General features: G+C 45.3%; 1 protein-coding gene across 1 annotated transcript in view; it reads left to right on the top strand.

Annotated features, from left to right (window-relative positions):
* The window catches only part of LOC139540294 (hepatocyte growth factor receptor-like), a 73510-nt gene that overhangs the window by 34719 nt on the left and 21675 nt on the right, over positions 1-17116 (top strand). The window contains exons 7-11 of the mRNA XM_071344035.1: positions 203-308; positions 588-724; positions 894-1058; positions 2485-2587; positions 16325-16543. Of these exons, the coding sequence (XP_071200136.1) occupies positions 203-308; positions 588-724; positions 894-1058; positions 2485-2587; positions 16325-16543 (730 nt within the window). The remainder of the gene's footprint in view (positions 1-202; positions 309-587; positions 725-893; positions 1059-2484; positions 2588-16324; positions 16544-17116) is intronic.

Raw genomic sequence — 17116 nt, 5'->3', positions numbered from 1 at the left:
GTAGAAGATTGAACCCCCGAAAGATGGCCTCTTTGTGCTTTTCTGCAGCGTAGTAAAGTCATCATCAAATTAGGTTAACTGCTTGTTTACCCCAACAAGAGTGAGCACACAATGTTTGTTGTTGGTGTCCTTGTGCCTCTCTTGCGGGATAAATCATGTTTTATTGAATCGTGTGTGTGTGTACACGTCTCTGTGTGTGTAGGTTGGTGTGTGTTCCGGCGTCTCCTGTGAACTCGTCTCTGGCTAGTAGTGTGGTGAAGGTCCACAGTGGCAAGGAGATGTCCCAAACACAGGGATTCACCTTTGTGGTAAGAACTGAATGCGGTCTCCACTCACAATCACAATGTGAACTCAGTAGACAGCAGTCATTAACCCTGGTCCTGGAGAGCTAAAAATGCAAGCGTTGGTTCTCTCTCTAGCTCTCCACGACTACAGTTGGTGCCCACTGTCATAGACACTGTAGGTACAGTGTGTCAGATGGATGGACAGATTGATTACTTGCAGTAACTGACTGATTTGCAAATGAACTGTAATTGTGGTTGTTGTTGGGTTTGAAGTGGTTTCTACTCCCCTCCCGTCTCGCTCAGAACCCAGTAATCAGGGAGATCTTCCCTGCATTCGGTCCTAAGTCAGGAGGCACCGTGCTCACCATCAGAGGCTCTTTCTTAGACAGTGGCAACACCAGACAGGTCACTGTTGGGAACGCAACCTGTGAGATCCTGAGGTGAGTAACATCATGTCTCTGCTTCGAGTAAAAATGCTTGTGTGTGTGTACATGCGGACAAATATACACTGTATTTAACAGGTTTGGGTTATTATCCAAATGTGAGGAATTGTGTTGTGTGTGTGTACTCTCACGAATATGCCGGTGTGTATTTTGTCTCTTTTGCCAGTGTGTCAGTTACCATGGTGATGTGCAAAACCCCTCCCCAGTCGGCCCCGTCCCTCCAGGCGGTGTATGTGAGGGTGGACTCTGTGGTCCGAGAGGCTCCTGTACTCTTCGCCTACAACGAGGACCCTCTCATCTCCAGCATCCAGCCCACACGATCCTTCATCAGGTACTCGATATTAGTTTGCTAGTTCGTCCGTTAGTAAGGAGGAAGGCAGGCCGCAGAGCAAGAGCAGGGGTAATAAGTAGGTGTCGACAGAGGCAGCTAGGGAAAGAGATATAGCTATTTTTTTTATCCATAGGAAGAGGTTCCATAGGATACAGGTGTCAGAGAGGGAATGAGAGATTGTAGGGGGGGAGTTTATGGAAACAGAGAAGTCCCAGAGAGAAAGAACGAGTAGCCGTGTGGGGTATATAGAGGAGAAGAGAAAGAGAGAGAGACATTCATAAAGGATAAGTGGGTGAAGAGGGACACATGAAATACAAATCTATTCGGCTGCTGGTGGGCAAGGAGACCCCCAGCTCCGCTAAAACCATTGGCAACCATGTGCCGTTTTCAAGGGATTGTTAAATAAATGTTGTAACTATTTGGTTGGAATGTCATCACCTCTCGAAGAGCATAGTCAGAACTACACCTTTCCCGATTATTCCACATCAATCATCAGAGTTATACAGCAAGTAACTGCAGGCTTTTTATGACCAGAAAGCATTGATTGAGCATGTATTTTCAGATGGGTGAGGGTAGCCTATCGATTTGGCATGTAGCTAGCTAAGCGAACAACATGTGTCATTTGGCTCCCTCAGAGATTAGACTTTTGTAAAGAGCTTGACATCGGCATTTCTTTGACTTAGTAACATTGCCAGTCGGATTACCGTCCTCGCCTCTATAGATGGCAAGCAAATCAAACGATATTTGGATGTAGCCTTCGAGCTTTGTTAACTGTTATTAGCTAGCTAGCCAATTTGACGTGGTCCATCAATAAATGGAGCCTATCATGTCTGTCAGCAGCAATCGTGATTAAACCCTCTTGAAAACAACGTTGAAAAGGGGATCGTGTTAGCGAACTTCGCTAGGAAGGCCTACGTTGGTTGGGGGGGGGGGGGGGGGGAGTACATTAGGTCTACTTACGTCTATGTTTAGCCAACCTTTACAGTTTATATCGTCAGATACGCCCTTCTGCTGCTTGACAGGCAGATCTCACAAAGGATGGGAAATGAACGTAAACCACTCATAGCCTACTTGTCACTTATACAGTAGTTCACTTTCACTTGACTGTGTATCACTCAAATATCCAATTAATGGTGGCCAATATTACTGGATGAATAGATTTTTAATGATCACTGAAAGCATGCAGTTACTTGCTGTACGACTCTGATGATAGAGCTAAATGTGCGCAATTGTTCTGCATGGAATAATAATGCATTTGTAATTATGCCTATGTTCTTCAAGAGGTGATGATTTTTGCAGGACAGTTGACGTTTATTTAACAATCCCTTGAATACGGCACGCGAGTGACTAATCACGAACAGCCATTTTCTCCATGGAGATCACACTGTGTCTTTATTCATGGCTACTCTCTCTGTGTCCCCAATAGCGGAGGCAGCACTGTGGTGGCCCAGGGCTTCTACCTTCACTCGGCTTCCCCGCCTCAGATGGTGCTCATCCCCACAGCCCAGGACGGCAAGGTCTTCACTGTGGTGAGTGTCTTCACCTTTATTGAACTAGGATTGAGGTTTAGGAAGACCTCTTTCCCATTGAGTGTCTGTCCGTCTGTTGAGGCGACCAACCGGAGATCTTCCAGCCTGTGCAAAAACAAAATACCTCCAGGCCCCAGTCAAACAAACCGTGTGGCTGTTATTCTCATTAAGCCCCCCTGAAAAGAGGAGAAAATAAGTGAAATATTAGGGTAACGGTGCTGGATAGAGTTGTACGAATGGATGGAGGGGAAATGGAAAATCTACGCTCCATATGCGATAGAGTCATCACCTCTGAGTCACAGTAATGTTACAGTAGCTGACTTGGTTTATTATCTGGCTTCAATCTGCTCAATCTGGGTTGATTATCTTTCTGCATCCCAAATAGCACCATAATCCCTATATAGTGCACTACCTTTGACCAAAACCCTACGGGACACAACCATGGTTTATTATGCACTGGCAAGGGAATAGGGTGCCATTTGGGACACAGCCATGGCCTCAATCTCTTCGATCTGTGTTGATTCTCCGTATTCTAAGAAAGCTGTGGTGCGTACACATGTATTCAGGCACTATCATGGTTACCACAGCACTAAAGAATCCCTGACCTGACTCTCCGTGCGTTCCACTTTTATAAGGAACCCTGATAACTAGATAGAAATGTAGGTTTCATTGCAGTTGTTTTTTAATGTTACCCTCTGTCTTGAAACAAACTGGTACACCTTAGTGTTGGGGGTTGGTGGTTGGCCGACTTGGAGTTGGCCCACATTGTGACATGTTGTTCTCAAATCAGATGTTATTGGTCACATACACATGGTTAGCAGATGTTATTGCGAGTGTAGAGATATGCTTATGCTTCCAGGTCCGACAGTGCAGCAGTATGTAACAGGTAATACACTATCTAACAATTCCACAACAAAACCTGATATCTAACAAATTCCACAACAAAACCTAAAACAGACACAATCTAGTAAAGGAATGGGATGCGAATATATAAGTATATAATATATGGATGAGCAGTGACAGAGCGGCTAAGATGCAATAGATAGTAAAGAATAGATAGTGAAGGATACAGTATACAGTATACACATATGAGATGAGTAATGGGAGATATGTAAACATTCTTAAAGTGGCATTATTAAAGTGACTAGGGTTCCATTTATTAAAGTGGCCAATGATATCAAGTCTGTAGGTAGGCAGTCGCCTCTCTGTGCTAGTGATGGCTGTTTAGCAATCTGATGTCCTTGAGATCTTTTTTTGCCTTCCTGTGACATCGGGTGTTATAGGTGTCCTGGAGGGCAGGTAGTTTGCCCCCGAAGATGCGTTGTGCAGACCGTACCACCCTCTGGAGAGCCCTGCGGTTGTGAGTGGTGCAGTTGCCGTACCAGGCGGTGATACAGCCCGACAGGATGCTCTCAATTGTGCACCTGTAAAAATTTGTGAGGGTTTTGGTGACAAGCCAAATTGTTTCAGCCTCCTGAGGTGGGTGGACCATTTTCAGTTTGTCGGTGATGTGTACACAGAGGAACTTAAAACATTCCACCTTCTACACTGCTGTCCCGTCGATGTGGATAGGGGGGTGCTCCCTTTGCTGTTTCCTGAAGTCCACGATCATCTCTTTTGTTTTGCTGACATTGAGTGAGAGGTTATTTTCCTGACACCCCACTCCGAGGGCCCTCACCTCCTCCCTGTAGGCTGTCTCGTCATTGTTGATAATCAAGCCTACCACTGTAGTGTCGTCTGCAAACTTGATGATTGAGTTGGAGGCATGCGTGGCCACTTAGTCATGAGTGAACAGGGCGTACAGGAAAGGGCTGAGAACGCACCCTTGTGGGGCCTCAGTGTTGAGGATCAGCGGAGTGGAGATGTTGTTTCATACCTTCACCACCTGGGGGCGGCCCGTCAGGAAGTCCAGGACCCAGTTGCACAGGGCGGGGTCAAGACCCAGGGTCTCAAGCTTAATGATGAGTTTGGAGGGTACTATGGTGTTGAATACTGAGCTGTAGTCAATGAACAACATTCTTACATAGGTATTCCTCTTGTCCATATGGAATAGGGCAGTGTGATGGCGATTGCATCATCTGTGGACCTATTGGGGCTGTAAGCAAATTTAAGTGGGTCTAGGATAACAGGTAGGGTGGTGGTGATAGGATCCTGGACTAGTCTCTCAAAGCACTTCATGATGACAGAAGTGAGTGCTACAGGGCGATAGTCATTTTGTTCAGTTACCTTAGCTTTCTTGGGAACAGGATCAATGGTGGCCATCTTGAATCATGTGGGGACAGCAGACTGGAATAGGGATTGATTGAATATGTCTGTAAACACACCAGCCAGCTGGTCTGCGCATGCTCTGAGGATGCTGCTAGGGATGCAGCCTTGCGAGGGTTAACACGTTTAAATGTTTTACTCACGTCAGCCATGGAGAAGGAGAGCCCACAGTCTTTGGTAGCGTGCTGTGTCGGTGGCACTGTATTGTCCCCAGAGAATGCAAAGAAGTTGTTTAATTTGTCTGGGAGCAAGGCGTCAATGTTCGCGATGGGGCTGGTTTTCTTTTTGTAATCCGTGATTGTCTGTAGACCCTGCAACATACGTCTCGTGTTTGAGCCGTTGATTTGCGATTCCACTTTGTCTCTACACTGACACTTTGCTTGTTTGATTGCCTTGCAGAGGGAATAGCTACACTGTTTGTATTTGGTCATGTTTCCAGTCGCCTTGCAATGATTAAATGCAGTGGTACGTGCTTTCAGTTTTGCGCGAATGCTGCCATCAATCCACGGTTTCTGATTAGGGAAGGTTTTAATAGTCACAGTAGGTACAACATCTCCTATACACTTCCTTATAAACTTGCTCACTGAGTCAGCGTATATGTCAATGTTGTTGTCTGAGGCTACCCGGAACATATCCAAGTCCACGTGATCGAAGCAATCTTAAAGCGTGGAATCTGATTGGCCAGACCAGCGTTAGATAGACCTAAGCACAGGCGCTTCCTGTTTTAGTTTCTGCCTATAGGAGATGTAGTCATGCAACAAGATGTAGTCATGGTCAGATTTGCCAAAAGGAAGGTGGGGGAGGGCCTTGTATGCATCGCGGAAGTTAGAGTAGCAGTGGTCGAGTGTGTTACTCGCTCGTGTACTGCAATCGATATGCTGATAGACTTGAGGTAGCCTTGTTCTCAGATTAGCTTAGTTAAAATCCCTAGCTACAATAAATGCAGCCTCAGGATATATGGTTTTCAGTGTGCATAAAGATACCAAGACAGCCTTGATGGCCGTCTTGGTATCCGCTTGCGGGGGGGATACACACGGCTGTGACAATAACCGAGGATAGTTCCCTTGGGAGATAATACGGTCGGCATTTGATTGTGAGGAATTCTAGGTCAGGTGAACAAAAGGACTTGAGGTCTTGTATGTTGTTACGATTACACCATGAATCGTTAATCAAGAAACATACACCCCCGTCCATCTTCTTAACAGAGCGATGTTTGTTCCTGTCGGCGCGATGCACTGAAAATCCCGTTGGCTATACGGATTCCGACAGCATGTCCCCAGCTAGCCATGTCTCTGTGAAACAGAGTATGTTACAATCGCGGATATCTCTTTGGAAAGCAACTCTTGCCCTAATTTCGTTGACTTTGTTAACTAGGGATTGGACATTAGCGAGTAATATACTCGGAAGCGGTGGGTGGTGTGCGCACATCCGAAGCCTAGAAGACCGCTCCGGCACCCTCTCCTCCGACTGCGTTGTTTTGAGTCGGCCTCTGGAATCAATTCAAATGCCCTGGGAGGTGCAGACAAAGGATACGCTTTGGGAAAGTCGTATTCCTGGTCGTGTGTGCTGGTTTCCTGGTAAGCTGACGTCTCTCTGATATCCAATAGTTCTTCCCGGCTGTATGTAATAACACTTAAGGTTTTCTGGGCTAACAATGTAAGAAATAATACATTAAAAAAACAAAATACTGCACAGTTTCCTAAGGACTTGAAGCGAAGCTTCCATCTCTATCGGCGCCATCTTGCCATCTCTATGAACCACAACAAATCCGTTTTACACACAAGTGGCCTCTGATGTTATGTGGACAGGTAGTGCTTTGTTATGGTGTTATCTTTCAACGTGGTAGCAAGGCACACAGGTTTAGTCATGACTCCCTTAGGAGAAATGCACACTCAAGCAAAACACACACATACACTGCTCTAACACTTTATCTCAAATCTCAACCAAACAAAATCCCTCTCTATCCCTCTCAACCCCCTCTACACCAGACCACTGTATCTGTATCAGCTAAGCTACAACCAACCCCCACCCCCTGACATCAAGCGCACGCAGGCACACACACACACACCAGCTCGCCTTTCAGTTTCCCTTTCACTGACCCCCTCCTGGTGTGACCTGTGATGAGGTTGGTGCTCTATAGAGTCAGAAGGGTCAGAAGAGACAACAGGAGAGGAGGGATCAGATCGGCGTGAGGGATGAGGAAGGAAAAAGGACACAGGTAGACGGTGTCCTCATAATATGCCTCAATACCAATTCAACTACCAATAACACTGTTGTTACACATTTCTGATTTGAAAGTTTCGATTTGGAGACTTTGAAAATGTTTTGTGGAATTTATAATGCTTCGAATCTCAGCGCATTTTCTCAATAGACCTGAATAGAAATGGGATCAATCTTGGTACAACTATGGATCAAATAAGCGTGGCTCAACGCATGCACTGAGTTTGTCCCCTTTCAAACAATCTTATTTCCTTTCCATTCCAACCACTAATCTAATACCTAAAGCTCCAGAGAAGACTGACTGGATGACAGTGCACCAGGCAAGACAAGACAGGGACTTGTACTGTGTTTAACAACACGGGGTATAATTTCTAATGATTTAGTATAGGGGATAATGCTCTAGTCCCCTAATGCGCCAGCTGTTGCCTCTTAAATTCTTTACAGTAACCAGGATGAGATGAGGCATTCTCTAGGAAGAGACAGTATGAGACACGGTATTATTTTGACCCACAACATGGGGTCGCCGGAGAAGAGAGGGAGATCGAGAGAGAGGGATCACTGTTTCCAAAGAGAACACCCCTGGATATATGAATGCCTGAACAGTAATTTGAGTGGGCCTGTCATCATTCACCACCACAGCAGCTCTGTGTTTGTTCAGTAGAGAAAAGGGAAAGAGGAAAATAAAACTTTGATCCGTGTACAATTTCATCTCCTGACTTTGGGTAGCCTGACTGCACAGACCCCTAGCTGACTGTCAGCCCGTAAAATATAGTAGGACTGTGGTTGAAATAGGAGTCCATAATATACTCCACATATGCAGTATACTGTACACATACAGTACGCATGCTGACGTGCACACATGCACAACCACACACTTGCAGGCACGTACAGTACAAACACACACACTCGTGATCCTCTTTCCATAGATTTCATACCAACAAGGTCTAGAAGAGGAGATAAACAACTCTTCCATAGACCAACAATGAGATCTGGGGCCTCGACAACGGCATGAGAGAAAGGAGACAGAGAAGGGGAAAAAAATGTCCAGCATTGACTTGATATCTGTTTCTCAGATCTGGAGTAAAGCCGAGGCTCAAGTAATCTCAGCTTTCCCACAAACATGAAAGGAATGTTTTTTTTTCTTTTACGATCTGCAGGGAAAAGCTGGCACGGTCAGAAAACCAAAGGAGCTGAGAAAAAAGAGGGATGGAGCAATAGATCTGAGTTAGTGTGAATTTTCACATTACTACGCCCAGGGCCCATTCACATCCAGTGAAGGGGGCCAGGGAGCAGAGTGAGATTGCCAAGGGTTTGTGTGGAGAGGTTGATGGGGAAGTGGCGTTTGCGGTTGGACAGGGTTCGCTTCACTAGAGGATCCACTAGACTAGCCAGACACCGGTTGGTAAGGAATCATAAAGTTCCATGTCAACACAGCCCAGGTCTGCCTTTCCAATCCCCTGTGTTATAATGCACTATACGTGTATCATAAGTATCATTATAAATACACTACGCCGTTATGTGTGTGCGCCTCATAGAAAGTGTGACCGATCCCTTAACCAGCCAGACACATGTTGGAGGAATTCATACATGGGGGTGCTCCATGTCAACTGAAGACCTGGTCTGGTCTGCCTTTCCCATCTCTTACCCTTTTAGCAGCATGGCCCAAGCCCAGCTTGTGGGGATGCCTGAGAAGGGCAAGTATGAGGCCTTCCCTTTCCATCTGGCTAGTTAAAGATTTTTGGGTGACCCAATACAGCTACACTTGTCGGTGTTATCTTTCTATCTTAGCTAACATGTATGTACAGCTTGAGTCCTTAGCTTCTTGGTAACACTTAGTATCTTGTAAGACAGCTTTGTTTGGCATTGTTAGCCCTTGGTCAGGATACTGAACACGTTCCAGAGAGTTTACAATTGTACAATTGCATGGTTTCTGTCTCCATCTTGGGAGTACAGGGTTGCCAGTTCAGTGATAATCAGAGCTAACTACCCACCTCTGCTGCTACAATATCAACTAACAAGTAATTGTATTCACAGTTGCTCCCTCCCAACCCACAGTCATTCAGATCAGTCTACCAACACAGGCCAAGCGAGAGGAGACATTTATGAAACAATGAATCTTTGCCATATAATGAGTAGTGGTTGACTGAGGTTTCCCCTAATTCACAGGATATTTGTCTAAACTCTCCAGGGGACCATTTTACCTTCTAGACCCGTTTAGTTGCTCCCTGTCGAAAAGTGAACACACACACACACACACACTCGCCAGACTCAATTGTGATTGCTTGCTTTTGTTCGATCATCAAGTGCAGGTTGTGTGTGAGTGAACAGGGCCCGTGTGTGTGTGTGTGTGTGTGTGTGTGTGTGTGTGTGTGTGTGTGTGTGTGTGTGTGTGTGTGTGTGTGTGTGTGTGTGTGTGTGTGTGTGTGTGTGTGTGTGTGTGTGTGTGTGTGTGTGTGTGTGTGTGTGTGTATGTGTGTGCCTGTGTGTGCATGACTGCATGCGTATGTGCATTTGTGTGTGTGTGCATGCTTGCGTGCGTGTGTGTAAACAAGGCCTGCAGGGTCAGAGAGTGTGTGTGTGTGTGTGTGTGTGTGTGTGTGTGTGTGTGTGTGTGTGTGTGTGTGTGTGTGTGTGTGTGTGTGTGTGTGTGTGTGTGTGTGTGTGTGTGTGTGTGTGTGTGTGTGTGTGTGTGTGTGTGTGTGTGTGTGTGTGTGTGTGTAAACGAGGCCTGCAGGACCAGAGTGTGTGTGTGTTTGCACTCCATCTGGGTTATTGCTCAACACCGACTAGAGTTTGGAAGTCTGTTCAGGGGAACTGAACTGCTAACAGGAAGTTTCTGTAACACTTAAAACCAGCCCTGCTATTCCACCCATGGCTACTGTGATTAGCAACAATGATGCTCATGGGAATTGGAGTTCAATCACTTTGTTAGAGCCAAAGTACTAACGAGTCATTGAAAGGTTTATTAAAACACTTCCAGGTTCCGGAGAGTTGAGCGTGGAGCAAAATAGTCTGGCCACTGTGCGTCTGCCTCTGCTCCTGCTTGCCCTTCGGGGTCCAGACCAGGTTACTGTAAATGCACGTTGTGACAACTGTACGATGTATTCCATGTGTACCCCCGTACATACAACTAATACCACTTGAAACTGCCGATGTAAAATGGGCTTTATGAATACATTTGATTGATTGATTGATATATATATATTCCACTCCTGCCGTGATATGTAAAAACCTGCCACCTAATAAAATGTTTTAGCAGAAAGGACATGTGACTGTGGTGCAGAAAGGCCACTAGAAATATGTGTTTGGGGTCATTTTCGGGGCCATGGGTACTTTGGGCTTGATGTCTGTCTGTGTAGGATGTCTTTACTCAAGGACGTGTTTGCTTTAGTGGCCAACTAGATAAATATACAATATCAATGGCCCCTAACCACGCGGCAGACATTTACACTTGGCTGTCAACTCTGGGCAGAGTTGAACTGGTTTTGTCCATGCCACAGCTGTGTGTGCACCAGGAGGCTTCGAAGTATCTGCTGCCGGTGCACCTTCAGGAGGCCTTTGTTGAAAACACACAAAAAGTTCCATAAGGAACACCAGATTGCTATATATAGGAAGCATGGGGACTGGCTGACAATAACTCCCTGCGACTCCATTATCACATCAAGAAACACTTCGAGAACTCGTCCGCACCACTTCCCAAATCTCCAAATCTCCAGACGTGAAGAGCCGGAAATGACGACCATAGCAGAAATCTGGCCCAGTTTTTCTCCACACTAGTCGTGTTAGAGGACAGAAATGCCATGTCGATGCCGAGAGGGGAAAGAGGAGAGAAAAAGAAGAGATGCCGGAGGATACAGGGACGGCAGGTAGCCAAGTGGTTAGAGTGTTGGGCCAGTAATCGAAAGGTTGCTGGATTGAATCCCCGAGCTGACAAGGTAAAAACCTTGCTCTGCAAGGGCCGTGGCTTTTGTGGAGCGATGGGTAACGGTGCTTCGAGGGTGACTGTTGTCAATGTGTGCAGAGGGTCCCTGGTTCGAGCCCAGGTAGGGGCGAGGAGAGGGACGGAAAGCAGAACTGTTACACCTATATAGTGCACTATGAGCCCTGGTCAAATGTAGTGCACTACAGTAGATAGGGAATAGGGTGTCATTTGGGACTTTGCCTTCATTCTTCTGTTCTGGATGTTCACTCTTACTAGAACGCAGCCCCTTCTTGTCTCTCTGTTTACCATTATGTCAGACTAGAAAAGATGGAGGATGCATTACCATAAAAGTGATTGAGTGTGTGAATGTATCTAAGTTTGTTTTTAGGGTAGTGGTACCCTTACAAAATAACATGTGAAAAGAAACACATCTGGTTTTCGGACATGTTTATTTACATCTGGTTTAAACATGTTTATTTTTAATCTACGTCTGGTCTCCCATCCCATCCCTGCTTAGCTTCAGAGGCTTCAGAGGCAAACTAGCAGTGGGATGCAGGGTGCTACAGTATGTTGCTTGAATAAATGTTCCAAAAAGGCAGCGAAAGCAAAGGGGGAGGCGTTTTATTTATCATAAATGTTTCACACAAAAAAAAAAAAACATTTTGAAATTATTTCCTTGCAATATTTGGTTTTGCTATCAATACTTTTGGGTTTATGTTTTGCTTTCAGTATCATTATTATTCTTTTTGTTTGCAATACTAACAATTTTGTTCTTGACGTCAGACGTTTTTCTTGATATTTATGGCACAAAAGTACCTCACTCACTAGAGGATTACAACACATACTAACACTATTACTCTCTTACACTATTATTCCCTGCCACAGTTTCAGTAAAGAGCTGAGGGATGGAGCTGGAGAAATGCAACCACTCTCAAATCTATAGACTTACAGAAAACGTTTGACCTCTGTCATTGCCAACAAAGGGTATATAACAAAGTATTGAGATAAACTTTTGTTATTGACCAAATACTTATTTTCCACCATAATTTGCAAATAAATTCATTAAAAATCCTACAATGTGATTTTCTGGAGAAAACAAATCTCATTTTTTACCTATGATGAAAATTACAGGCCTCTCTCATCTTTTTAAGTGGGAGAACTTGCACAATTGGTGGCTGACTAAATACTTTTTTGCCCCACTGTATATACAATGTGAGCAAATGAGATGAGAAAAGGGAGGTAAAGGCAAAAAAAGGCCATGGTGGCGAGGTAAATACAATATAGCAAGTAAAACACTGGAATGGTAGATTTGCAGTGGAAGAATGTGCAAAGTAGAAATAGAAATAATGGGGTGCAAAGGAGCAAAATAAATAAATACAGTAGAGGAAGAGGTAGTTGTTTGGGCTAAATTATAGATGGGCTATGTACAGGTGCAGTAATCTGTGAGCTGCTCTGACAGCTGGTGCTTAAAGCTACTGAGGGAGATAAGTGTTTCCAGTTTCAGACAATGACCCTAAGCATACTGCTAAAGCAACACTCGAGTGGTTTGGCCTAGTCAAAGCCCAGACCTCAATCCAAGGGCCGTGTGTGTGTGTGTGTGTGTGTGTGTGTGTGTGTGTGTGTGTGTGTGTGTGTGTGTGTGTGTGTGTGTGTGTGTGTGTGTGTGTGTGTGTGTGTGTGTGTGTGTGTGTGTGTGTGTGTGTGTGTGTGTGTGTGTGTGTGTGTGTGTCAGTGTAAGTATGTGTGGGTGTGTGTGTAGTGTCCTGTGTGTGTGCATAGAGTCAACGCAAGAGAGTTAGTGTAAAAAAGGGTCAATGCAGGTAGTCCAGGTAGCCATTTGATTATATATTTAGCAGTCTTGTTTAGAAGTCTTATGACTTGGGGGTAGAAGCTGTTCAGGGCCCTGTTGGTTCCAGATTTAGTGCATTGATACCACTTGCCATGCAGTAGCAAAGAGAACTGTCTTTTTTTGCCTTCCTCTGACGCAGCCTGTTATAGAGGTCCTGGATGGCAGGGAGCTTGGCTCCAGTGCTGTGCTGTACACACTACCCTCTGTAGCGTCTTGTGGTCCGATGCCAAGCAGCACCAAGTGGTGATGCAGCCAGTCAAGATGCTCCTGATGGTGCAGCCGTAAAACTTTTTGAGGATCTGAGGGCTCGTGCCAAATCTTTTCAGCAACCTGAGGGGGAAGAGTCGTTGTCAAGCCCTCTTCATGAATTGTGTTGCTGTGTTTGGACCATGATTGTTCCTTGGTAATGTGGACACCGAGGAACTTGAAGCTCTCAACCCACTCCACTACAGCCCTGTTGATGTGATTGGGGCGTGCTCGGCCCTCCGTTTCCCGTAGTCAACGATCAGCTCCTTTGTCTTACTGACGTTGAGGGAGAGGTTGTTGTCCTGCCACCACACTGCCAGGTCACTGACTTCCTCCCTATAGGCTGTCTCATCGTAGTAGGTGAACAGGCCTACCACCATCGTGTCATCTGCAAACTTAATGATGGTGTTGGAGACATGTGCAGCCATGCAGTCGTGGGTGAACAGGGAGTACTGGAGGGGACTAAGCACACACCCCTGAGGGGCTCCTGGGTTGAAAGTCAGCGTGGCGGATATGTCGTTGCCTACCCTCACCACCTGGTGGCATCCCGTCAAGAAGTCCAGGATCCAGTTGCAGAGGGAGGTGTTCAGTCCCAGGGACCTTAGCTTAGTGATGAGCTTTGAGGGCACTATGATGTTGAACGTTGATCTGTAGTCAATGAACAGCATTCTCACGTAGGTGTTCCTTTTGTCCAAGTGAGAAAGGGCAGTGTGGAGTGCAATAGAGATTGCGTAATCTGTGGATCTGTTGGGGTGGTATGCAAATTGGAATGGGTCCAAGGTGTCTAGGATGATTGTGTTGATGTGAGCCATGACCAGCCTTTCAAAGCATTTCATGGCAACAGATGTGAGTGCTACAGGGCGAGCTGGTCTGGTTGAAACATGTAGGTGTTACAGAGTGGGTCAGGGAGAGGTTGAAAATGTCAGTGAAGACACTTGACAGCTGATCAGCTCATGCTCTGAGTAGGAGTCCTGGTAATCCGTCTGGTCTTGCGGTCTTGTGAATGTTAACCTGTTTAAAGGTCTTACTCACTTTGGCTTCGGAGATCGTGATCACACAGTCGTCCAGGAATAGCTGGTGCTCTCACCCATGGTTCAGTGTTGCTTGCCTCGAAGCGAGCATAGAAGGAATTTAGCTCGTCTGGTAGGCTTGTGTCACTGGGCAGCTTGTGGCTGGGTTTCCCTTTGTAAACAGTGATAGTTTGCTAGACCTGCCACATCTGACGAGCGTCAGAGCTGGTGTAATAGGATTCGATCATAGTCCTGTATTGATGCTTTGCCTGTTTGATGGTTCGTCAGAGGGCGTAGTGGGATTTGTTATAAGTGTTCAGGTTAGTGTCCTGCATCTTGAAAGCGAAAGCTCTAGCCTTTAGCTCAGTGCGGATGTTGCTTCTGGTTGGGAAATGTACGAGCACTGTGGGGATGACGACGTCGATACACTTATTAATGAAGCCGGTGACAGATGTGGTAAACTCCTCAATGCCATCGGATGAATCCCGGAACATATTCCAGTCTGTGCTAGCAAAAAAGTCCTGTAGCTTAGCATCCACTTCATCTGACCACTTCCGAATTGAGCGTATCACTGGTACTTCCTTAAAGTGCATGTTGCAATGCATTACATATACTGAACAAAAATAATGTAAAGTGTTGGTCCCATGTTTCATGAGCTGAAATAAAAGATCACAGAAACATTCCATACGCACAAAAAGCTTATTTCTCTCAAATGTTTTGCACAAATTTGTTTACATCCCTGTTAGTGAGTATTTCTCCTTTGCCAAGATAATCCATCCAGCTGACGGGTGTGGCATATCAAGAAGCTGATTAAACAGCATGATCATTACACAGGTGCACATTGTGCTGGGGACAATAAAAGGCCACTCTAAAATGTGCAGTTTTGTTACACAACACATTTCTCAAGATTTGATGGAGCGTGCAATTGGCATGCTGACTGCTGGAATGTCCACCAGAGCTGTTGCCAGAAAATGTAATGTTAATTTCTCTACCATATGCCACCTCCAAAGTTGTTTTAGAGAATTTGGCAGTATGTCCAACTGGCCTCACAACCGCAGACCCCATGTAACCACGCCAGCCCAGGTCCTCCACATCCGGCTTCTTCATTTGTGGGATCATCTAAGACCAGCCACCCGGACAGCTGATGAAACTGAGGAGTATTTCTGTGTACCTTAAAGCTCTTTTGTGGGGGAAAACCCATTCTGAATGGCTGGGCCTAGCTCCCCAGTGGGTGGACCTGGCTCCCAAGTGGGTGGACCTATGCCCTCTCAGGCCCACCCATGACTGCGCCCCTAACCAATCATGTGAATTCCTTAGATTAGGGCCTAATTTATTTATTTCAATTGACTATTTTCCTTATATGAATTGTAACTCAGTAAAATCATTGAAATTGTTTCATGTTGCGTTTTATATTTTTGTTCAGTGGAGATTCAGACTTCAAAATGGTTATATGGTTCAGTCATCAGTCAGCTTTTGACATTCTTTTTAAAATCAAAGTATAGTTTGTTCCACTCAGCACGCCGGTATATCTTACTGGATAGACTCTTACATTTGAAACAGTCAATATAATAGTATCAGGCACTGGTATTGCAGCAGATGCTGGTTTGGATTCTATACAGTATTTGATGTTCTGTCATTACTTTGGCTTTATTATGACCTGCTGGAATCTGGAACTAATTATCTGCATGGAAGGGAATGTTTCAGGAAGTGATTACATATGCACATTCATTGTCTCTGAGCAGGTGCTGGATATATATATTTTTTTTTTAATAATACATTTCAAAGATAAAAGGTGAAAAGAGACTCATATAAGGCCTTCTGTTATGTGTTTCTCAAGTCGGCGTCTAGCTCAATAGCACTTATGGTGGCTTTTTAGTTTGAATCCAGGGTGGTATACACACACTGCTGTTGTGCCCGGAGCAAGGCACTTAAACCCCACTGAAGCTGTATGGAGAAATAAATAGATAGTGTGTACAATTAGAAAGCGTGTAATTAGCCCTGGGAAGAAATGTGTCCTTGTTATGTGACCGGGGAACAAGGGAAATGCTGGAGGAATTTGTAAGGACTGTTTCTCCTTAAAACACAATTGCGGTGTGTGCGTGCATGTGTACATACGTACATGTGTGTGCACGTTGTATCTGCCATCGTTAATGCAGTAAAGGACAATGTATTGTGTGTGTGTGTGTGTGTGTGTTACTTACGCTATGTGTGCGCTCTCTCTCCAGAGCTGTACGCAGAGTGAGGACAGGCTGGCCATCCTGTGTACCACTCCCTCCCTGAAGGACCTGGGCCTGCAGCCTCCTGTGGTCACCAAGGTGGCGTTCGTCCTGGATGGTTTCACCGTGCCCCAGTTTGACCTGCTCTATGTAGAGGACCCTCGCTTCGAGGACTTCCAGAGACCCACCGTCACATCCAAAGGCAACAAGAGCATACTGGAGATTAAGGTGAGACATGTCAGATCATTAAAAGTCATGACACCTTTTTATTCCCTAACTGGGTTTCAATTGACCTCCTGAATTGTCTGAATTTAAGGGGAATTGACTCTGAGAATATTAAGGTGTGACATGTGAGGTCCTTTCTCCCACATCCCCATTCCCCCTCATCCCTTTCCCCACCACCACCTCTCCATGCAGGGCTCTATATTTACCTTTTTGACAAGGAACACGTGTGCGCCTAAGTTGAAAAATGTACAGCAGTTGCACACACAGAAATGTAAGAGCACAATGAAAAATATTTGAGGTAATAAAGCACAGAAGACTATGAAGGCGCATTTGCAAGTAAAAGGGTCGCACTGTAAAGCCCTGCCATGAAAATAATGATTAAGGCTGGGGTCAATGCAATTACTAATGCATCCATTCAGAAAATGAATTAAAATTGGAGAATTCCTCATGTAAAACAAATGGCGCTTACAGTTTCTCTTCTGGAAGAGAGTTTCAGTTGATCTCCTGAATTGAAATGGAATTGAACCCTGATTGTAGCTTGTTGTACTTTGCTCTCCTCGACACCCTTCCACTGAC

The sequence above is a fragment of the Salvelinus alpinus genome, chromosome 15 (assembly GCF_045679555.1).
Source record: "Salvelinus alpinus chromosome 15, SLU_Salpinus.1, whole genome shotgun sequence".
NCBI lineage: Eukaryota > Metazoa > Chordata > Actinopteri > Salmoniformes > Salmonidae > Salvelinus > Salvelinus alpinus.
This window is presented reverse-complemented; position numbering and strand designations above follow the sequence as displayed.